This window comes from Ascaphus truei, chromosome 2 (assembly GCF_040206685.1).
Source record: "Ascaphus truei isolate aAscTru1 chromosome 2, aAscTru1.hap1, whole genome shotgun sequence".
Classification (NCBI taxonomy): Eukaryota; Metazoa; Chordata; class Amphibia; order Anura; family Ascaphidae; genus Ascaphus; species Ascaphus truei.
In genome coordinates this window covers 455,628,833-455,653,205 of record NC_134484.1, presented here as the reverse complement: position 1 = coordinate 455,653,205, position 24,373 = coordinate 455,628,833, and the positions used below count along the sequence as shown (strand labels likewise).

General features: G+C 40.7%; 2 protein-coding genes across 13 annotated transcripts in view; one reads left to right on the top strand and one right to left on the bottom strand.

Moving 5' to 3' along the window:
* LOC142487903 (vasoactive intestinal polypeptide receptor-like) overlaps positions 1-24,373 on the bottom strand; it is a 313,067-nt gene that overhangs the window by 206,992 nt on the left and 81,702 nt on the right. Inside the window, exons 4-7 of one of the 12 annotated variants that reach the window (XM_075587979.1) lie at positions 16,159-16,184; positions 13,685-13,839; positions 12,650-12,672; positions 11,159-11,238 (exon numbers count right to left, since the gene is read on the bottom strand). The exons of 7 other annotated variants lie outside the window; for them this stretch is intronic. The gene's annotated coding sequence lies outside the window, so the exon portion shown is untranslated. The remainder of the gene's footprint in view (positions 1-11,158; positions 11,239-12,649; positions 12,673-13,684; positions 13,840-16,158; positions 16,185-24,373) is intronic. 4 more of the 12 variants (XM_075587978.1, XM_075587982.1, XM_075587980.1 and 1 more) reach the window with 4 other exon arrangements.
* Positions 8,566-11,438, top strand: LOC142488861 (uncharacterized). The gene is made up of 3 exons (XM_075589198.1): positions 8,566-8,842; positions 10,238-10,315; positions 10,681-11,438. Exons 1-3 carry the CDS (start codon positions 8,566-8,568, stop codon positions 11,436-11,438), a joined length of 1,113 nt encoding a protein of 370 aa, XP_075445313.1.

Below are 24,373 nucleotides of genomic sequence, written 5' to 3'. Positions count from 1 at the left end.
TACAAGATACAGTGTAGACATATCTCGCTTTAAACACTGTCTTACTTTGTTTAATGATCTTGTACTTCTCTACTGTAGCAGAATCACACTTTAGTCAAATAACTGCGTTAACCAAAATTTGTCTTAGCCGTTTGTACATGGCATGGAACATAGCACTTTCTAAACCTGCCTACAGGGGATGGAAGAATTCTATTCGACACAACTAAAGCGTTAATGATTGCTTTGGCATGAAGGGCAGGGAACTGGACACTACACAAGTTATGGATGGGTACGTTCGATTATGGCAACTTTCGAAGGAGAAAGAGATTGAATAGACCTTTCTGAACCGATCACTCCAATCTACTCCCACCCGAGTACCTTTCTCCACCCAAGTACTTGCTTGCCCATGAGTACCTGTTCCATCCAAGTACCTGCCTCTACTTGAGGACCTGCCTCTACTCGAGGACCTGCCTCCACCTGTGTAGCCATCTCAGTGTCTCAGGAAACAGCACTACATCAATGATATCATTTTTATTTGGAAGGGGGATGTTTCAACACTAAATACCTTCTTGAAACACTTGAATATGAATAGTTTCAATCTATCATCTAATTTTGACGAAGAGCAAATATATTTTTTGGACTTCACTCTGTTTATGGAGGACAACAAGGTTAGTCCAATAACCTTTTTTAAAAAGGGGAATAGCAACAACTTTGTTTTGAAGTCCAGTTTCCACCATCCAAACTGAATTTCTACGGACAGTTTAGAAGATTGAGGCGTAATTGTACAGTGAAGAACACATATGATGAACAGATTTTAACTTTGGAAAAGCCACCGCATTGAGAGGGTCTAGGTTATCACAGTGACAAAGACAGTGAATGGTTTTATGTTTAACATTATTTAAATATATTTTTAATGTTGTGGGAGTTATATATGTGATTTTTTTTGGGGGGGGGTTAATGCCTAAAAGCACTATTAGATACATTTGACCAATAGGGCAATCAGCCATTAGTCTAGAGGGGGAGTAGATTTGTTTGGGAAGGAGGGGTATTGAGGGTGTGTGATATGGTTAGTTGCCCTGGGAAGTGTGGTTAGGCTTCCCGGGTGGATGGCGGACAGGTTAACCCTTTGATTACCTTAGCGGTTAGTGAAACATTGCATGGCAATGCTTCACTAGCCACAAAAGTAGCCAAATGGGTTAGGTAGTGTTTTTTTGTTATGTATTAACCTCTTTGGTGCCTGTGTTATACCTTGGTAACCACAGGTATCACACGGGTTAATGTTATTTCCATCATAGGTTTCTGTAAATATTACCACATGGCAAGTTTGGCCCAAATAATGCACCCTGTAAATTTCTACAGAAGTGTTAATTAAAACCAACTGAAAATTGCGGCAATAACTCCCCTTATTCTTTTTTTTTTTTTTTTTTACCATTATCTCCACTTTAACTTAGTTTAATGTTTCCGGACCAATATGTTATTTCAGGGATCCAGTCTGTTTCATGATTCCCATATAGTCAATATATATTATATTAATGGAAAATATTTCCGTCTCCACTTTTAAAGTGCTTATATGTTTTGATATTGAGTTGGGTTTCCTTGTTAGTTTTAGATTCTTGTTAATAAAAGTGTTAAGGATCTAATTAGGGTATTAGAGTGAAGTGTAAGAATGGATCTGTCTTTCCTTTTCTCTCATGTTATGCAGTGCTATTCCTGTATGCACCACCCTCCCTCTGAATATGCATACTGGCTAGATTTATCTTACATGTAAAATGAAGAGAGCGAGTAAAGGGACATCTGCACAATCAGGATGTAGAGTGTTACAGAAATGTATGAAAAGGAGTGTAGAATAAAAATATAATGTATCCAAATCTAATGTGGGGATGCAGTGCAACATTCTAAGTAGTTATCTACTGTCCCTCAGTACAGGTAAACCCCGTTATAGAGCGGTCCTCTGGGTCCACCCCGAGACCACCGCGTTAGTAACGGGGTCGCGCTAATTTAAAAAAAAATGGCCGCCGCGCGCCTGATCGGGAGGGAGGGAGTGAGGAGGGAAGGAAGAGGTCAATATGCGGGCCGCATGCGGCCGGTCTGGCCTCTCTGTGTGGCCCGCGATGACTCTGGCCGGGCGCCAGTTAATTAAATAAATAAATAAAAAGTTTTAAAAAATGGCGGCGATTCATCCCTCCTCCCTCCCTCTCCCTCCCAGCCCCCTCCCTCCCAGCCCCCTCCCTCTCCCTCCCAGCCCCCTCCATCTCCCTCCCAGGCCCCTCCCTCTCCCTCCCAGGCCCCTCCCTCTCCCTCCCAGCCCCCTCCCTCTCCCTCCCAGCCCCCAGGTTTTGCGGTGCGTGGTAGCAGGCTGTCGGAGAGGTCAGAGCATGCAGGGGGCGGGGCTTAGTACCGGGGAGAGAGGATGTGCTGAGCTGATCTTAAAGGTAGGTGTGTGTGTGTGTGTGTGTGTGTGTGTGTGTGTGTGTGTGTGTGTGTGTGTGTGTGTGTGTGTGGTGTTAAAATGGTGGGGGGGTGGGGAGGGGCTGCTGACATGTGAACCACCACTATGAATAATTTAATAATTTACCCTCAGTAGTCCTATATTAGAGTCCTACATACTGTATATACTGTAGTGCTGGAGTTCTATACATATGTGTGTGCAAGAGGTACAGTATAGTGTCACTGTATTAACAATAAAGTGCCTAGGTTGAATAATCTTAAACAAAGATTTGCTAAAAATAATAAACCTTTCTTAACAAAAAAAAAATCAACATTTTGTCTCTCACTGGAGCCATTGGCAAGACAAAGTCGTTGAAAAGGCACACATGATATACAGTACATATATATATATATATATATATATATATATATATTAACACACACGCGCACACACACATACAAACAAAAAGAATAAAGACAAAAAAATAGCGTACAACGCTCATAGTGTAATAAAGTTTAGTATAAAAAAATTGTTTCAAAAAAGGATAAGTATTCTGCGTACATCAAGTCAAATCTTTAAAAGCATATCATGTAACAAGACATGTGTTACCAACGCTGGAACTGGACCGGTCAGGAAACTCGCATCATCTGGTTTCACGATGGAAGTCTTCTAAGGATATTCCCCAGCGGTATCGCCCTAATTACCAGCCACACTCCACCTCATGGCGTCACTACCAGCGTGACCCGGTGGTGTACGTTAGGCAAATATATACAGGCAACTGCAGGTAACAGTCCCTGTTAGGGAAACAGTCGGGGAATACTAGACTTCAGCCCAAATAGAACGCTGATAGTACAAAGCAACGGAAAGTAACGTCACTGCACAGACGCCACAAATGAAGCGCCCGTAACAGAAGAAACCACAAACCTGTAATTAAGACCGCACGGCTGTTATAATGGTGCCAGAAGTCAGTAAGTCAGCAGATAACATCAGTAAAATCCTACACATTTCGTAGTTTAAAACACTTATTCATCATCAGTGAATAATTAGTGCAGAGTGCTCGTGTGAAATAAATACCCGCTCATCCTCACGGATTGGGCAGACATAGGGGGTGTGCCCATCCAGTTGAGCAAAGGGCTACAGCACAGCTGTTAACATAATTACAGCCATTTAGAAGCAATACATAATACAAATACATCATTCATTTAAACATAAACTATTGTATACACAAAATATCAAAAACGACGCAGAAATGGCACAAAGAAAATGTGCTGAAATAAAAGAACAAATGTGTTAAATATAGACACATATATTAGTGGAATCAAATAGCGACCTATAGAAATAACTTAATAATATGCAGAAAGAGAACATGATGAAAATGAAAACAAAGCACAAGAATAGGCTAAAAAAATATAGTATGGGGATAACTCTCAAACATAGCAAAGCATACACTGCTCAAAAACAGAACCAAAAGTGTAAAAGACTGACAAAAAAGAAAGGGGGTCTATAAAAAGGCCAATAAAGAACGAATGATTCCTGAATGGTCCAATGAAAGAGGTAAATCTCTATTCATTAAATCAGTACAAAGAACAAACATCTATGTACTCACTAAGTCCTTGCGTCTACCCCCCTTCTGCTACGAGGCACAAACTGGATACCCTTAAACATTAAAGATGTGGAATATTTGTTACAATGCAATATATAATGCCGTGATAAGCTATGTTTATCAAAGCCAATTTTGATATTTCTTATACAGTATGTTCCTGTACACAAATGTTTAAATATCTTCCACATATTGGAAGCCACAGGGGGTGGGGGGGCATTCCAAAAGATACACTATATGTGTGGAGTTACAGAAAATAATGTCACTAATATCAAAAATGTAGTTACAGCTGCAGACGCTTTCTTAATTACCTCATCAAGGTTATGTACTTTTTACTAATTTTGTACACTGTTTCATGTGGGTCTTTTTTCCACATTTTTGGATGGGTATTTTGGGATCTGATAATCCAGTTGTTATCACTCATTAACATTTGCTGTTTTTTATTCATCACAAGATCTATTATAGTAGCGCACTTTTCTTTCTTTCACACACACACACACACACACACACACACACACACACACACACACACACACACACACACACACACACACACACACACACACACACACACACACACACACACACACACACACACACACACACACACACACACACTTCATAAAATAAAAGGGGAAAAAACAGAAGACCTATACATTACCATTGAACAATATTAGATCCTTTCAAACAGGTCTTGAAGTTGAAGATATGAGCACTCATGTCATATTGATAAAACACTCTTCTTCGACTAATTCTGATTTAGGGATGCTCAAATGCCACACACAAAGACACAACCTTTCCTCTGACAAGAAACAGATAAGCGAGCCATCCTTTTGTGTGTATGTTTTATTTTCTACTCATCAATTTTCCTTTAACATTTTTATGGCTGGGACAGAGAATGATTTTAAACCAAAATCAATCTGAGTGCATAAAATACCCTGTAACTCTCTCGCTGTAATTACTAGAATAATGCTACCCACATCATTGCGTTCAGATGATTTTAATGCATGCTTAGACAACTGTTTTGACAGAGAAACAAATTATCTGACATTTGTACCACAGGCACCCTCTCATAGCTAATATCATTACAACCATGTATTTCTGCTTGTCACAATATATTTAAATTATTGTGGGGTGTATAAAATGTGAATTATCATACATTTTATGAACCTGTAGTCAGAGTCATGGCATTGTTTCTGTCACCTTTTTGAAATATGCTGGTCAGGAATTTACGACATCCCTTCGAAAACTGTCCTGGCAGAAAAGTAACATCTGCATACTGTCATAAGTCACTTCAATGTAAATATTTGTTATCACTTGTATTGATTTATTATGTTATCGCCCTTAAGAAAAGGCATGACTCCATGACCAAGAACACTGTAGAGGATAGGTTAGACCCTCGAACAAGCCCCAAGCACTCACAACTCACCGGGTAGGAACAAAAATAAAATAAATTTTATTAAACTACATAATAAAAGTGACAAACTGGGGACATACTGGGACAAAACAAACAAAACTCTCCTCCCACATGTTTCACGCTCTAACAGCGCTTTCACAAGGACCAGTCTCTGGTCCAGTCTCTATGTTAAAAATAAAAATGTTATTTTCTTTTAAAAAAAAAGAAGAAGAAGTTAACACCTTGGTTGATTTATTTCACACACAATTTAGCATGTCCATCGCTCTATCATGAAAGCCAGGACAGCTACCCAAAGCCTGTTGACTTCAGGAGGCCAAACCAGCCAAAACCAAGGTTCGGTTCAACCTGAAGTCGTCACTGGCCAATCAGCTGCCCGCCCTATGCCGCCAGGACCATGCCCCCATTGATCTCAGGTCTACAGCACCTCCCCCCCACACTCAACAGATGTTCATCCTCCCCACAGGTCTTCATCTACCACCCCCTCACAAAAACCAGAAAGCTTGTCGACGGGACTAAACAATACCAATAGATTCTACTGTTAAATATATGTGTAGATCATTTGCAGTTGATTGACTTGGGTACGGTTGATCGTGGGTTAAATTGTTAGGGGTGGGACCTTCTCTCCAGATATTAAAGGATGAGGTATGGGGCGGAAGGAGTTATTGCTCTATATAATTAGGTTTAGACCTGTGGGGAGAAAGACAAAACCAAAGTATGTCCTCCCAGTCCATTTCTGTTTTTTACAGTGAGTCTCCCAATTTTGGTGACTCGATAATATCTCCCAAGGAAGTTCACCTATTTTCTCGTATAATAAGTGTCCGAATTCATGTGGCACAATGTTTTGAGGTAATACACTATGGTTGCATTTTTTTCTATTTCTTTTCATGTGTAACACCATCGCGATCCACGGAGATGAATCCCACAAACAGAGCAGATTTTCCAGAATACCAGTTGACGTTGAGTTTTAAACTACATTATTGTTAGCTCTGAGGTCTCCCTGTTCCAGAGATACTATTGGCCTGGAGGACTGGCAAGATTTGGCAGCCATTTTGATTTCCCTAAAGGCGAGAAAAACACTGGAAACTGAGCTAGTAATTATCTTGAGAATCAAGTTATCCCTGCGAGATAAAATAGTGTGGTTCAAAATAATTATCTAAGAAAAACAACAACATAAAATGGGTAGGCGGGGGGAGGGGGTTGCTGCTTTAACCCTTTGAGTGCCAGAGGGTGCGATGGTCCCTCAGGCGCACTGCTTTTGAAAGCGGTCACGTCACCTTGGCCGCGTTTAACTCGGAAACAGAGGAGGAGTCCTGCTCCACCGATATCCTTCACTCCCCATCATGTCCTGCGCTGAGTTGGGAAGTAATTTAAGCTGCAAAAAGACACTGTACAGCAGGGGTGGCCAACACCAGTCCTCAAAGGCCAGAAACAGGTCAGGTTTTCAGGACATTTCTGCTTCAGCACAGGTGGCTCAATCAGTGGCTCGGTCTTCATCTGTGCTGAAGCAAGGACTGATTGAGCCACCTGTGCTGAAGTAAAGACTGATTGAGCCACCTGTGCTGAAGCCGGGATATCCTGAAAACCTGACCTGTTGGTGGCTCTTGAGGATTGGAGTTGGCCACCCCTGAGCTACACAATGGGATCCTGGTAGTGCCAGACCCTATGATGTAGTGACTATGGGCCTCATGCAGTAAGCGTCGATTATGTGAAATCGGCAATCTTACCGATTAGTCATGTTATTGGCGTTTTTTCCTCTCCGTATGCAGTAAGTGCCGAATACATTCAAAATCAACCCGAAAACAAATCCGCCCACTCTCACGATGATTAGCCGATCACACACAGGTGTATCGGCGTGCGTGGCGGGGTGCTGTTAGGTTGCCCAATCACAAATCTTGCTGAATCAGGCGAAACAAGCATGTTTTGGATTGCGCGCCATATTTAAAGGCAACGTGTACTGCTATTCATTCTCTGTGTTGTTGGGAGTGAGAGAGAGAGAGACGCACAGAGCTGGCTGTTTGAACATTTGCATATTGACTGAGAGACTTGTTGTGTATTGGGTGAGCTTTGTCCATTGTTGTTTTGTTTACATCTTTGTCTTGTTTTATATGTGGAAGTGTTTCGTGTGATTGCCTGTACATTTCTTGTCTGTTTTTTGTGAGTGCTGGAAGTATGCCCGCAAAGCGTGGGAAGAGTGATGCTGGTGGGAGTGGGAGTGCTACTCGTGCGAGTACGCGTCGGAGTGAACGTACTGTTCAGGGGAGTGATGTTGCTGAGAGTGAGAGTGGTGTTGCAGGGAGTGGGAGTGCTGGTGCTGCGAGTGGTGTTGCTGGGAGTGGGAGTGCTGTTGCTGGGAGTGGGAGTGCTGTTGCTGGGAGTGGGAGTGCTGGTGCTGGGAGTGCTGGTGCTAGGAGTGTGAGTGCTGGTGCTAGGAGTGTGAGTGCTGGTGCTAGGAGTGTGAGTGCTGGTGCTAGGAGTGTGAGTGCTGGTGCTAGGAGTGGGAGTGCTGGTGCTGGGAGTGCTGCTGGTGGCGCAGTTGCTGATGGGGTGGATGGTGGTGGCGTGCTTGCTGGTGGGCAGCTTTTGGAGGCTCTTCCATTGGAAGAAGGAGAGTCCAGTCAGCACCAGCCAAGCTCTGACCCTAAACCTGCTCGGAAGAAACGTGTGGAGAAGCCACGTAATCCTCGCTTCAATGACCAGGAAAATACAACTCTTGTCACTGGCATTCTGGAGCACTATGACAGTATATATGGACATTTACTAGGTAAGTGTACATTTACATTTATTATTCAAATACATGTGATCCTAGGTCATCTGAGTTTTGTTCATATGCAAATATGGCTTCACAATATCTTTCTATGTTAATTAGTCTGGAAACACAGCTTTTTAGCATGCCTTACAAGGACAACTAAACACAGGCGGTCAATTTGCCATAACTGCATACAATATGAATGCAACCTTGTTTACATGTATAGGTTTAGTAGTGAATGCTCATGTGCTTCACATATTACACATAAAACAGCATGTTTGCTATCTCTTGGAACAGCTAGCAGTGTAGGAAACTGGTGCTTATATTATTATTCATTTACCTCATATATTTGATATGTTTTTCAAGGGCGGACAAGTTCAGCAAGCAGAAAAGAAATGTGGGACACAATAGTCATTGGTGTCAATGCGTGTGGGAATCATGTGAGGGACAAGCGGAATTGTCACAAGAGATTTGATGATATTAGGTCCAAATTGAAAAAGAAAATACAACACCAACGCGTGCATGCTACTGGCACTGGAGGTGGGCCCACACCACAACGTCTCATATTAAGTCCATTGGAGGAGCTGCTTCGGGCAAAATTACTTCCCGTCGTCGTGGAAGGCTTACCTGGTGACCGTGATATAGGAATTTACCCCTCACAATTTCCACCAGGTGAGAAATATTACTGTACTAGGCGTGTCGTTGCTTACAGTTATTTTGCATAGTTACACTGCTTTTTATACTGTCTTCACAATATAAGCATACCTGCATCTATATATGTATATGTCTGATTCTGTATACATATATATCTCAAAATAGACATATATGTTGTAGTCCTACTAAAAGCAGTAACTAATATAGCACGTGCCATTGCGTGCTCATTTACATGTGAATTCCCAAAATGCATTGCTGCAGTGGAAGCAATTGATGGTGGGCGAAGATGGGGAACAACAGGGTAGTACACATGTGTAACACATGTTAATCAGAAATTATTACTAGCTACAGGTACAGAACAGAAATATGTAGAATATTATTGTGTATTTTATTTATTTTACTCCGACAAACATGACATTACTGCCTATTTTAAGCATGCATCAAATATATTGCATGCAACGGCCTACAAACATCACTTGCACTAACACATCTATAGTTGTTAATGAAAAGGTCCATTTTTGATTTAAGTCATATACAGACAGCATAATGAGGCACACGTATCATATTTTATGTCATTGTTTTCATAACTTAAAAACTGCGCACGACTATTTAGCTCATCTACCATTGTGTTAAAGCAGCTGCAATTAATATCTCATCACAGCATACACTTCAACAGAGGGGGTGGGATTCAGCACACACACTAATTACAGCCTCATTTTAGGGGCAACTTAGTTCACACCATTTTCACCTGTTTCAAGTAATTGAAAGGTGTGGCTGATTAGGCTTTTTGGGGAAGGGAAAACCGTTCTTACAACCTCACTAGCACAACTGAAGTTAATCACACTCATTGGAAAGCTTCACTTTAGCTACTAAATGCCCCAACAACTCATTACTTATCAAACCGTACGTCACACATTAGTTCACTCATATCTATAGTTGAACTACTATCAACGACACATTATCACACACTGCATGTGTTGTCTTGTTTAGTCACAGCCACATTCAGGTGTGCCACATCTTATATTAATGTACCACACATATCCTCTACCAAAAACAACACTTTTTGCAATATGACCACCTTCATGATAACCATTGTGAATGGTCATCTCATGATAGTTATGTACATTATGATACTGATATCACTACACAACATATGATTTTTATGTACAAATTTAATGTATTTTTCCTCACGCATTACTGCAGAACCATAGTATGTTGTATGTTAGGGAACTCAAAACTTCTAAGTACACAGGCATGTACATTGTTATTACAACTATTTATGATCACTTTCACACACACATTTTGGGTTAAGGAAATGATGCTGTTAGATACTCATAAATACAGAACATACAATAACTGTTTGTTCAATATTTACACATGTAAATGTAAAACTTATGTTATTGTTATATATAGTTGCCCCTGAAGGACATGTGTCACCTGAGACTGAACAAGTGTCTTCACCTGGGTCAGCCAGCTCAACACACCTAGAAGGTGAGTGTATCAGTTGGTGGCCATATAATATGTGCTCTTCTATATGTTATGTTGTCATGTTCATTATTTGTTTTGCACATGTTCTTTAAATAGGATTACTTAGTGTCAGTGAAAATGAAGTGTAAGGCAACTTGTATTGTGTTAGTGATGTTAACTATCATGTAGGAGTTGTGAGTTTACAGCAAGTTTTCATTCACTCATATTTCATACTGAGTCCAAACATTATTCTTAAGTCAAGGTAGTTTTTAATGTGAGGTTATAAAATGTATGGAAACATGTTAGTTGTTACTTATGACACAGTACAATTACATAGTAACACAGCAGAGATTAACATGACATTGAATAATTTGTACATTTATTTGTAGAACATGATGAAGAGGATTTTGATGATGATGATGATGATGATGATGATGATGCCGCCGCCGCCGCCATAGACACACAAATACAAGCAAGTGACCATGAAGAGGTTCCAATTGAAACTGTTTTACCGCCAAAACGTCCAGCAAATACCACATATGATGCAATTGTAGCTTCTGAGGGAAAAATTGTGGAAGCAGAAAATCGTCGCCATTCTGACCTGATGACAGTGCTGGAAAGGATGATTGCACTGCAGGAAGAAACAGTTTCACAATTGGCACATCTCCACAGAGTCTTCATTGAAGTGCCTAAACAGTTGCAAAAAATCAACACCTCATTCGAAGCATTAGTTGTTCAGCAAACACAAGCTAATTACTGGAGAATGACTAATGTACCACGATTCAACACCTCACAGGCAGGATCTGTTCATGCAGGTCAGTTTTCACCACATTCATCTGATATTCATTCACCAGGCCCAAATGTTACCGGTCAAGTAGCAGACATTGCTGTGCAGTTTCCTGATGACATCCTACCGCTGCCATCTGTACAAATTCAGCAGCAGACACCTACAAAGGAGGCGACAAAAACAAAACAAGACACACATGAAACAGACCAACCATCACTTGTGCAGTGTCTACCAACTTGCTCACATGTGTCACTGGGCACAAGCCCTGTCCGTGAACAGTCACTACCCAAAAGCCCTGTAGGTGAATCACTGCCCAAAAGCCCTGTAGGTGAATCACTGCCAAAAAAGCCCTGTAGGTGAATCACTGCCCAAAAGCCCTGTAGGTGAATCACTGCCCAAAAGCCCTGTAGGTGAATCACTGCCCAAAAGCCCTGTAGGTGAATCACTGCCCAAAAGCCCTGTAGGTGAATCACTGCCCAAAAGCCCTGTAGGTGAATCACTGCCCAAAAGCCCTGTAGGTGAATCACTGGCCACAAGCCCCGTAGGTGAACAGTCACTGCCCAAAAGCCCTGTAGGTGAGTCACTGCCCACAAGCCCTGCCCGTGAAGTGCCAGAGGCCACTCAAAGTGGCTCTGCTGTGCCTAAAGTTGGTGGCAAAAGAAAAAGGAAAATTCAAGAGACAACAAGCAGGCCTGTTACTCGCTCGCAAAAGGAACAAAAAAAATAAATGTTATAATTCAGAAAATATGTCTTTGGCCTTGTTTTGTTGACTTCACATTATCTAATTACTATTGTATGTATGCTGAAGACTGTGTTGTTTCCAAACTTTCAAGTATGTTCTTGCACACGTGAAGTTTTGGAAATGTTAACACTCAATTAATGAATAGTGTTATAAATATTTATGTATTAATCGTCTGTTCAGTAATGGTCCACCTGGAACCAGTTGCAAAGTTTAGAGAAGCTGCCATTGACTTTGCAGCAAAACATTGCATTTGGGTGTGTTAATTGATGTAAGAATTGCATATGCATATTAGTCACATGCATTTATAAAAACACCTAAGTAACTGCAAACATCTTTCTTGTACGTGTACAGCAGGATTATGTGTAAATTATTACTTACCTTTGCCTTGCTTGGGCATTCTAATTTTGTCCTTTAATCATTTGTGTGTTCTTGTTTCAATAACATCTCAGAATGTATAAAAATATATATACACACACACACACACTGAGTGTGTGTGTGTGTGTGTGTGTGTGTGTGTGTGTGTGTGTGTGTGTGTGTGTGTGTGTGTGTGTGTGTGTGTGTGTGTGTGTGTGTGTATATATATATATATATATATATATATATATATATATATATATATAGTACTATATAAACTGGTATACATGTATTTTACAAACTAATACACTTCATGCTTCCTTGTGAATGCACACTATTTTAATAATACAGGCATAATGTTTGAGAAATATCCTAAGTATGAGACTCTAACAGTATTGTGCTAAAACAAATGTTTATTACTTCATTCAATCATGTTTCTCACCATTTAAATAGGTTTCATACAAGGTATACTTACTGCCATCAATGTTGTGTGTACTCCTGCAATATTAAAAAAATTAAAATATAATATATAAATATATATATATTTTTATAAGAGAGATATATTTAGATATATATATATACACACGTATTTAAACTCATGCAGACAGGGAGTTAACCAGACTTTCACATACACACAGAAATGTAAGCGGGGAAAAAACATTTCTTTTGCAGGTGTGTGTTTGTACTGATATGCCTGGCTAAGAACTATTTTCACACAGTGGTCTTTGTTAGTTTTCAAAAAAACACTATGTGAACGATTTCAAAGTCTAGGGATGTTTTTCAGAAACGAGATAAAAGAAGGAGAAATGTTTCTCCCACAGTCCCATATCACTAACCACAACTGTTAACCCAATTAGATTTACAAAGCCAATTGGCGTTTGAAATAAGGAGTCAAAGTAGTTAGTTTTGATGACCTTGACAAGGAAAAACAGGAGTTTGTTAGCCATTCAGCACATTCATTTTGATGAGCAAATAACACAGACCTGCACACAGCTTTTGTGCTACTCAGACATGGCTGATGAATTCGTTACCAATATTAATCCCCTTTTAGGGTATAAGTACATGATCTGTGAAGCCATCTTGAACAGTCGCGGACAGAAAGCAAGCACACGCCAAATCGATGATTTCATTCGAGCAAAATATCCTTATTACCAAGACCGTAAGCATGCACGGAATTTTAATTCCTCAATAAGATTCACTTTATCAAGTAATGACTTTTTTGAACGTGACCAGGATAAGCTACAACACACCTATGGTTTCTGGAAGATTGCCCAGGAAAAACAATTTCTCCTGAAAGACGGCACTTATATTGTCGTGAAAGGCATATTTATTCCTAATGGCAATAGCAATGTATCCGCTACTACTGATCCGTTTGAATCGATACGTGCTGCAATATCTGCAGCCTCCATTCCTGAAACCCACATTGTACAAGAACAAAAGTACTATGATTATGTACCAAGCCTTTCAGCTGAAAATGCATTGGAATGGGAACCCGAAGAAATGAACCTACCTCCCGACCAATTATTTGAAGAAAGCAGTGGCGATTCCTATGAGCGCTTCCTGGAGGAGATATGTGTCATACTGGATTCAGCGGTTGGGTCAAGCGTGGATGAAAATGCCTTGCATTTCTGGAGCGACCAGTTGCAGCCAGGCGAAGAGTTAATTCTAGAAGAATGGTAAATATAACAATCGTTATGCGTTGACTCTGCGTTTAAATTTTTTTTTTTTTTGTAACCACCATTTTCACTTTCAATGCGTGGATACAGCGTAACATTGCAGACTGCATAACATGTAGCGATCACAAACAAATTGTTTCCTAATACAATATAGTAGAACCTGAAAGAGTAGTACACATTGCTGACGGTATACATATACGTACTTTCCTATCCCTTTAAACATATTAGCAACATTTTTCCATAACTCTAACACATACCTGTTTTGTTATCATGCAACATCTACAACATTGAAAACCGGGTCCACCACGTATGACGTGGGACCCTTGTCATGGGCCAAGGCGTCCTTAAAAAGGATTACGGATGTAAGTCCCGCCCCCAAGCGACGTGCGCGCCTCAAAGCCTATTGGCTGTCATGTTTTGTTATAGTAACGGTAACTGCAGTGTGTGATGCGTGCGGCTCAGTGTTTGTAGGCGTACCCTGGGCGTTAGCCGAATGTTAATTGAGTGGGAGGAGTGTTAGCGTGCGTTTCACGCTGGCTTAACATGACGTCACACGTATTGCATTTGCGCATTGTGTTATCGGCCGTCCTTTCTGTCCAAACACGTCTGGTTTAAAAGAATACAGATGTACTCGTTTAGAATGATTTTAGTTTCATCTTCATTGTATTTGAAATAAAGATGTGATGTTTACTGGTATTTTCTACATGTATTGAACGCACAACGTTCGCTTTGTTTTGCGCATGCGCTAACAGTTAGTGGAGCCAAGCGTGAAGTGCGTGCGCACACTAAGATGTGCGCGCACATTTTTCAGTATACAGGCAACGTTCACTTCATATACATAGTTATGGCTGCTACAAATGATAATAAAAATTACATACTGATGTACACTTGTAGTTGTAACATATAAATGAGTGACGTGTGTATGTACACAATCATATAGAGCTGTGTAACGCGTTGTCACGGATACATATATAGTAAGGTGCCATATTTGACCATCATGTGTTTGCTGTATTTCAGAGATGTCGGGGAAGATACAATCGGATCAATGTATGATTTCAGAAGAGTCTACCTTTATATGAGATGATTGTGAGGAGGAGCCACCGACTACTATACTACATATGGAACTAATTTTATATTGCTTGCAGCGCTTATTAACAAACAATTAAAAAAGTGATACCCTTATGCCTATATTGCATAAGCACTTAATTAACATAATGATGTTGCAAAATAGTGCCTCTTGAATTTTTCTTGAGTGTTCTTTAATGACTACTAACATTTTATGACATGGTGTGTTTTTTATATAACAACCATTCCCACTCTGCTAACACATTTGTGTATTCTATTGTGTAATGGAACGTATGACTGTCGAAACTATGTAACAATAATAATAATAATAATATGAGCATGTTCATGTATAGGGCTGCTAGTTGTACGCAGCGATTTACAGACACATGTTTCAGCCTGAGGTCCCTGGCCCGTGGAACGTACAAATGTTTTTTTGCCGCATGAGGCACAGGGAGATAAAGTGACTTGGCCAAGGTCACAAGGAGCCCACACCGGGAATTGAACCAGACTCCCCTGCTTCAAACTATCAGTGCCAGTGTGTGTCTTTACTCACTGAGCCACTCCTTCTCCCAATGTAAAGGACACTTACAACCAAGTAGCCATTTATATTTAAAATCTCTTGTTACATGGGTATGTAGATAAAATGGTTTGGGACTGTAGCAAATAATGTTACTGGCCAGATGTTATGGCCCCTCCAATGCATGATGTTCTGAATATGACATCACCATCATGTTATGAAGTACGTTTCTGTGTATATTTCATTAACCTAACTAACTATAGTTTACGGTGTTTATTAATCGTTTAAAAATACATAGTATAGTCAATATGATGATATAAGCTACCATAATAAAGCTGGTGTTATCATTTGTCGGTGTTATACATGGATCCTACACCAATTGATAGAGACACAAACAGTTGTCTTAAAAAGTGTGTCTATGCTAGTGATGAATGTGCTCCCGTAAGTAAACAAATAAGTACAGTTATCCCCTTTTCTCCAAACACCTCTATATTACATTAATGGAAATTATAAGGAAACATACATAAAATGTGATGAAATGTGAGTAATCATTTTGTAATACAATGCACATGAAACCTCAAGAGTAGCTAAATGCATATACATGATACAGAAAGTACATATATGTAACATTTGTGTTTAAACCAATATGTTGGGTTTTTAGTTCAAATAATTATAGGAAGATTGAGGTAGCCACATCTTATGAGAGATGTCAGCAAATATACATACCATGATCAGTCATACTGCAAATATACCTATAATGCAAAGGAACAATATATAAATTGCAAACATTGACATGCCATCTTCAGTACCGTAAACAACACATCAAAGTGTGTATTTGGTGTTAAATGTGCAACACCATGTATATTTAATGACATTCAAAATGTAAATGAGCCTGGTGTACACATCATATGGATGTACATGTTACACTGCACCAATAACATTGTATGTAAGCATACTAGAAGCATGAATGAGTATGGGCATAATATGTGTATTGTGTTAGCATAAGGAACAACACAATGCTAAAATATTAGTGCTTTGTTACCCCAGTTGTATTCACATACACACAACTAAAGTACAATTGAAGAGGGATTATATAACCTGTGCAACAATAACATACCGGTGCCACATCCCTTTGTGCACACAGCAGAGAAAAGAAAGGTGTGCAACCCATATTCATCTGTGTCCTAACAGAAGGTTATATAAAAAAAAATTATTGTTAAGATAACATAATGTAAGTATAAAAGTAGAACTTGGAACATATCTGTTTTTACTTACAAGAAAAAAATGAATTGATGAGATTCTGGCGTGTCTGGCCACCACTGGCTGTTTGTTCATTTTCAGCAGCTACATGGGTGGGATGCTCGTCTACCAAAGGCTCAGCTAGGTCTGATTGTACATTGTGCCTGAGTGCAACATTGTGCAAAATGCAACAGGCAAGGATAATATCAGAGACTTTTTGAGGCTTGTATAGAAGAGCCCCACCAGTTCTGTCCAGACACCTAAATCTGGTTTTTGAGTAGGCCAAATGTCCTCTCTATAACAGATCTTGTAGATATATGGGCTGCATTGTACCTCTCCTCTGCTTCAGTTTGAGGGTTTAGCACCGGAGTCAAGAGCCACGGCCTAATTCCGTATCCTGAGTCACCTATAATGAATGGAGCACACATAAGCTTACATTAGTGATCAAATTCTACAATGCCAACATTCCTAAATAAAAATGTGTTTTGTGTTATAACATGTAAATGTGTACTCACCCAGCAGCCAACCATATTCAAAATGTCCCTCTTCGAACGCATGGAAGACTGAAGAGTTCCTCAGGATAGAGGAATCGTGACTGGAACCAGGGAATTTGGGTACCACATGTATTATCCTCATCGTGGCATCACATACCACCTGTACATTGAGTGAATGGTAGTGCTTCCGATTGCGGTACACATGCTCACTCTGACTAGGTGCAATCAAAGCAACATGTGTGCAATCGATTGCACCCAGCACACATGGTATCCCTGCTATATTATAAAAGCCAGTCCTGACTTCCAGCCACTCTGTCGCCTCTGTAGGAAAATGAATATAATTCCTAGCGCGTCTATTGAGTGCATAGAGAAACTGGGTCAAGGCCCGCGAGAATGTAGATTGCGAGACCCCGCCCACTATGCCCACAGTTGTCTGGTATGACGCGGAAGCAAGATAATGTAATGAGCACAGCATTTTAACAAGCCCAGGGACTGCACGACCTCTGGCTGTGAAAAAATCTAAATCTCCCCTTATCTCCTGATAAAGAGCTAAGATTGCTGCTGAACTCAAACGATAGCGACTTACAATCTCCTCCTCACTCATCCCATCTAACAGGGTTCTCTCCCTGTACAGACGCGGACGAGGCACAACTTGTCTCCTCTGTCTTCTCCTCTGATCTCCTGTCCCTCTCCCTGTCCCTCGGCCTGTCCCTCTCCCAGTCCCTGTCGTATCCGCGTCACTGTCCCTGTCACTGTCCCTCGGTGTGTCCCTCCCTTGCCCTATATGATTGTCTTCATCATCAAGCATGTCATAGAAAAGAATGTTCCTCCGTCTCCTAAACAATCTCAACATTTTGAAATGAGTAGCTGTGAATGAGCAGGTAATGGGCGTCCTTTAAATAGGTATAATGATGTCAGGTGACATAGTAAAATGCAAGGTTTTACATGAACATAATAAAGTACTTGTGTGGCAAGCTGTGTGCAGTTGTTGTGTGTATTCTGCAGGGAATGATGATATTTGCCAATGATGTGACGTGATGCTTTGTAGAAACATTGCTTGCAAATAAATAGTTGCATGTGCAATGCATGTAAAACTTGTGAACGCAAGAGTCAGTCATGTAATGAGACAAAAAGGCTGAGATTGATGTGGGAAAAGTTTTGTGTAACATGTGTAATTAGCCATGTTATTGTGACATGTTGCCAACAATGAATAGTCATGTGCATATGCATGCATTTGTGTAATGAGGATAGTTGCTATAGAATGAGTTTACAAGGTGTCCCAATGATGAATTACTGTACATGTGCGTATAAGTTAGGTTGAAGTGCTTGTAATGCAACGGTTATAATGTAAATATGCAATGTGATTGCGCGTCCAATAAGTGACGTCATGAAAATAGGGAGGACCAAACGTAGATGTAAACATGAGAATTTAGATGTACATGAACGTTTAAAGATGCGTGACACATTACAAGCATTGTGTAATGTAAAGGAACATGAATATACGGTGTATGTGTGACATGTGTGACATGTGTAACATCATGTAAACAATTGTCGATCAATGCAGTAAAATGTGTGCTATGATGTGAGGTTCTCCTTTAAGAGTTGAGTATAGTATTTTCCCTTGCCACATCATCACATGATGAGTAATGTGACCCGCAAATGCTGCAAACATGTAAAAGTATAATGTTATGCAAATAATACACGTCAGCCGTGACACAATGCAGGGAATGCCCCCCACACTGTAATGCAAATGACGTTTGTATTGTGAGCAATGAAACGTAAACAGTACTATACTGTTATACGTCCCCGCTCCATTGACTCCATTGATGTACAGAAGATTTTTTTTTTCTAAGTGCCGTTCCGGCAGCCTTAGCGATCGTTCTCCCGTCCAAACTGCCAACTTTAGTTGGCGGGAGAAATCGGCCATAACATCTCAATTTCGTAGTGCCGATCAGCCCCGATAAGCTGATTTTTTTTGTTGAATCCAGACGATTTAAAAAAGTGGCGATCAGTGGCGAAAACAGGCTTATCGGCAGCCGACTGGCCATAACAAAATAATCGGCTCCGAAACCTGGCGAAATCAAGCACTTATCGGCGCTTACTGAATCTCAAACCCAATTTTGGCTATAAAATGGTGATAATTCCCTTATCAACGCTTACTGCATGAGGCCCTATGTCTTGGTGCACCCAAAGGGTTAAAGTACGTTTGTTTACGTGAATGCTAGTAAACTGATGTTATCAGTGACAGCATGTTCATCTAAAATTGTTTGATCTTTGTCATTTTCATTACTTAAAAAATAAATGTAATATCCTAATACTCATTTTAGCATAAAGATGTATAGCAGAGGGCCGTTGGGGGGCTAGCACATCACCTAAGCTCCTCGGCACAGACGGATGCCGTCTTGCAACTCCTCGTGCATGCGTAGTACGGCACGCGCATGAACATAGGACTTCAGAGTTGCGTGGCCATCTTGGCACATTCCGCGCAGAGCATCACACAGCGGCAGCCATTACAGCCATTACAGCAAGGGCTCCGCATGTGAATAAAATAAAACAGAATAGTGCTGAAAGAATAAAAGTCAATGATAGGCCTCGGGCATGGTCAGCGCCCCGTGCTGAGGCGCGCTGGTACTTACCAGTGAGCCCCTACAGCCGCAATGAGATGCACACCTTCTGGTCATAGGACTGTGATCTTTACCAGGATTCTTCATTGCCCTGTTGTTACTGCTCTGACATCCATCTAGCAGCAGCTTGCTCCAACTGCCATTCATCAGTGCATTACACCTATCATTGACGTTTATTCTTTCAGCACTATTCTGTTTTATTTTATTCATTTATAGTTCATTGTCATAAAGGTGTTTTCTTACCACAAACCTGTTTTAAAGCGCTTCCCTTACCTTTCTTTCTATATTGTCCTGTGACAGGGTTATCCAGTATAGCTAGGATCCCTCATAGGTGGAGGCGCTGTCACCAGGCGGATCAGGTACACCCCAGGCTCCCAGCAGCGGAGGTTCAGGCCTCCTGTGAACCTCAGGTAAAGCACCACACACTCAGTAGCCGCCACATCTCCCATAGGGTGGGGGAAACTGGGCTACAGATGCAACGAGTTGTGTTTTATTTGTAACTATAGCAATTTCATGGCTTACAAAAAACATAGTGTTCTTTCAAGATCTATTCAATATGCCTTGTTAAACAGAATAACAGTTACCTATTAAAGTGTTTTTCTTATGAAGCAGCGTATTAAAGTATAACTGCACACAGAAACGACACTACATAAAACAAAAACAAAGATGGGGCAGGTTACAGCTACTGTATACAAGTATCTACTGTTATTCCTAAAGCAAACACATGAAAAACAAACAGTACTAAATATACATTGCAAGAAGGAAGGAAATATACCCAGAAATGAAGGTACAAACTGAACTTTACTCCTCTTTCCCCTTTCAAAGCACATCACATATGTATTACATGGTTAAATAAGGTTAGCACCCAATATGAGTACATACCTGCAAATCTAAATCTATAGGGGCCTGATGCTCTCAGCTCTGTTAAGCCACTTAATGTGACGTCAGCCTAACTTAATGTCTTGTTAATAGTAACACTGTATCCAGTGGCAGGTTTAAAAATGTTGCCACCCATTGGTACTAACCCCTCCTCCTTATGCAGCGCCAAATGACGCTGCAACGTCACGTGATGCTGCGTTTTCATGACATCGCAGTCATGTGACGCTGTCACTTCATTTGATGCTGTGATGCTACAGAAGGAGGAGGGCGGCACAAAGAAGTTAAAAAAACCTTTACAGAGGCCCCACGCTCTCTCCTGTCAATCCGTGGGGAAGAGAGCGGGGCCTCTGTATGCCGCCCCCAAATTTTGCCACCCAAGGCCTAATGGGAAATCCGCCAATGACTGTAGCTTCAAAGGATAGTAGCATAACATGAAGTCATGTTTTCTCCTCTATAGAGCTATAACAGACGTTAACTATGTTAAGTTAACTATAATAGACGTTACTTATAATTATATGCAAATGAGTCAATTTCATAGCATTCCCTATAAACTAAGTCCATTCAAATTAACACAGGGAATTAATGTTACATTATTTAAGTAAAGGCTAAACTTTGGGTTACTGCCACCCAGATTTTGAAATAGGTCTTCTGCAGGGTCTGAATGGGTGTGACGCCACAGTTAGGCATCAATTAAATAATATAGCACTGTTTCCTGGCGTTATTTCCCTCTCCTTTCCTCTTGCTCTCTACTCGAGCTAAAGCTCTCTTTTAGTGTCTGGATAGGCGTAATACCAAGACTGGCATAATATCACATTGTTGGGAGAAAAAATAACATTATTCTTCAAAAATGTGACGTGAAGCCTATGCTAACGAGATGTACAGTATGTTGGACATTGACTTTGCATAAAATTGGCTTTGAGGGTAAAACATTTTAGCTCCGGAAACAGCATTGGCTCCTGTTTTAGATTAACATCATGTTATGAGCGTGGATTTAACAGTTCTAGAGCGTAAGGTCCCAAGTGCACAAACCAGCACCTTACAATGTGGTGATTCCTGAAAAACGTTAGCAACCGCCATGCTCCCTGGTGTTCAATGCTCCCAGACTAAATGGAAAATCAATTTCCCTTTGCTAATTAAAGAAGATTAAAGTATAATGTGCAGGGCTTGCCAAACATGCAGGTGTCTTCTTCAAGTAATGTGCCCAGATTTGTGTAGCAGCAACCTACACGGTTTACAATTTTCTTTTGAATTACCTTAACCAGGAAGTCCCGTGGAGTTGATCCCTGGTCTCCTCACCTTCTTGACCCACCATAACTGTTTTCTCCATGACGACCAACACAAAAAAATGACAAATGTTGTGGGAATTGAGGATGGTGGGAGGTGATAGGTGGGCACAGATAAGCTCAGAGGAACCCCCGGTTCAGGTAAGGTTAAAAAAAAATAAAACGGTGGTAAAAGTTGGGATGAGGTGTTTTCTTTTTATCTACTATTGATAAGAACACCTTTTCTGAATTCCTTTGCAAAATACACACATTTAAATGTTGAACCACAACTTTAAAAGTGCCCACAACTTTAAAAGTGCAATTTCTCTACGCATAAAATTGATTCACAATTAAAGTTAACAGGAGAAATGGGATGTAAGACTGAACATCAAAGATGTCGGGATGAAGGAGTAGCACAGTGAGTACAGACACTGACTGAGAACAGCAAGACTGAGTGTGACGTAAGGGAATCTGGTTCACATCCCGGTGTCACATCTTTGTGAGCTTGGACAAGCTTGGACAAGCACAATTTATCGCCCTGGGCATCAGGCACCTGAATAAGTATAATGTATATAGATTGTAAGATCTAAGGAGCAGAGACCATGCCAGCAAAAATGTTATGCACTGCATACACTGTCAATGCTATGCAACAAATAACATTGTTATTATGAAGACCACTTAGTTAATCTCCCTGTCAGTTTGCCCACTGAAGGTCACCAATATCATTGGGTCTGAGGTTTAAAAAAAATATGTATACAGTTGGATGGGTTTCTGTTTTTTTTTATACAAGTGTAGCCCTGGCAGGTCTTGGGCTATAAGTCTGCCCTCCTCCTGGCAGTAATCCCTAGTAAGGGTAGGTCGCCAGGAGTACTCAGGGGTTTTCCCCACACCTTGCAGCTCAGTGAGTCAGAGACGGTAGTGCAATCAGGCCCGGTGTCCAATCAGGGGCAAGGGGCTGGTTCTTACTGGAACTGACTTAAGGAACTGCACTTCCTCAATTTAGCCAGTTGTGCCTCTATCGTGATAGAGGTGTAGTCTATCCAAACTAGTGAGCAGGGCTCTACTTACTGGGTGCCTTCCCTGCGGGGAAAGGTGGAAGACTATCCCCCTTACCATACCAGGGGGTAAGGGAAGAGCAAGGACTGCTCCTGTTGGCTGGTGGCCGGGAGTGTAGGTCCAGGGACATCCTAAAGGTGAAGACCTGATGGCTAAGAATTGATTTGGTGTAAGCTGTACACTGTCCTTGATTGTGTGAGAGAGCAACCAGAATAAAGATCATCTGTTCCACATACTTCTGGCCTGAGACTGAAATCTATCGGGAAGAAGTAGAGATAAGTTCTACTGCAGAGATTTCTCTCCACATCTCTGGGGGCTGCAAGAGATGGAGGCACTGTCACCGTGAGTATGATTCAGGCAATGCCCCAGAAGCCTGTCCTGACCACCCCTATAACACCATGTGGGAGACTCAGGACCACCTGTTACCAGCAGGTATGCACCACAATAAGATGAGTAACCAGAGCAGGTTTCCCCATAATAGACCCTATATAAGATTGAGGGGGGGTGGGGGGGAAAACAGTGTTACACATGTTTTCTCCCTCCACAGGTGAAATGCCTGGACCAATTCTCATAAAATTTTGAGGGTACCTTTCCACCACCCTAACTTAGATCTGCCAGGAGTGTCAACCAAATTGGTGCAGCCTCCATCTTGGAATTCATTTTGTGAAGCGATCAAAAAAAACAACTTAGTGGTACATCTCATCTACCAGATTCTTTATACAAAACATGAAATGTATTATTTTGAAACTTGTAGTACATATTTTAAATGAAAATAAATTTGTAACCGCGGTAACAAACAACACCGTACAACAACAACCTGTATATTTCATTTTATATCTAGGTGTCAGTGATAATTATTCACTGTGCTATAGGCTTTTGATTGGTTTTCCACAGTATCTACGATGTCAGTATACAGTAACTGTTCAAACATCACGGCCTTCTTGAGAATAATGAGTTTTGTGTGTTGTTTTTTTTGTTTTTCAACTTTCAGACAGCTTGTTGCGAATGAGATTGGCATTGTTACATGGAAGTGTTTTACAGCTGAGATATTGTAGTAAACGTATTTCTTTTCAAATCGCAATAAGGTGAGAGTTGAAGTGGTATTCAGTATTTACATTTTTGTTTGACTTCAAGACGGTGCTTTATCACTGTGACAGACAATAGCCGCCTCTCTGGACAACTTTGTTTCCAATGCCTCGGCTGTCAATGGAAACCAGGCTTATTTATTGGCTCATATATCACCACACAATAGTGTGAGAATTAAATTGGCCAAACAATACCGTTTTTAACTGTTTGTAGGTTTACTGGCTATGGCATTCTTTAACCCAGGCTGTGCTCAAAAGCTAATAAGCTGTGTAAAATGCATTAGCTTATAGGGATCCATGTT

Bases quoted from the DNA above. Each gene is read 5' to 3' on its own strand.
- LOC142488861 (XM_075589198.1), top strand. From the start codon at position 8,566: ATGTGGGACACAATAGTCATTGGTGTCAATGCGTGTGGGAATCATGTG. The intron at 8,843-10,237 runs GTGAGAAATATT...TGTTATATATAG, and splicing joins CCCCTCACAATTTCCACCAG to TTGCCCCTGAAGGACATGTG. The intron at 10,316-10,680 runs GTGAGTGTATCA...ATTTATTTGTAG, and splicing joins CAGCTCAACACACCTAGAAG to AACATGATGAAGAGGATTTT.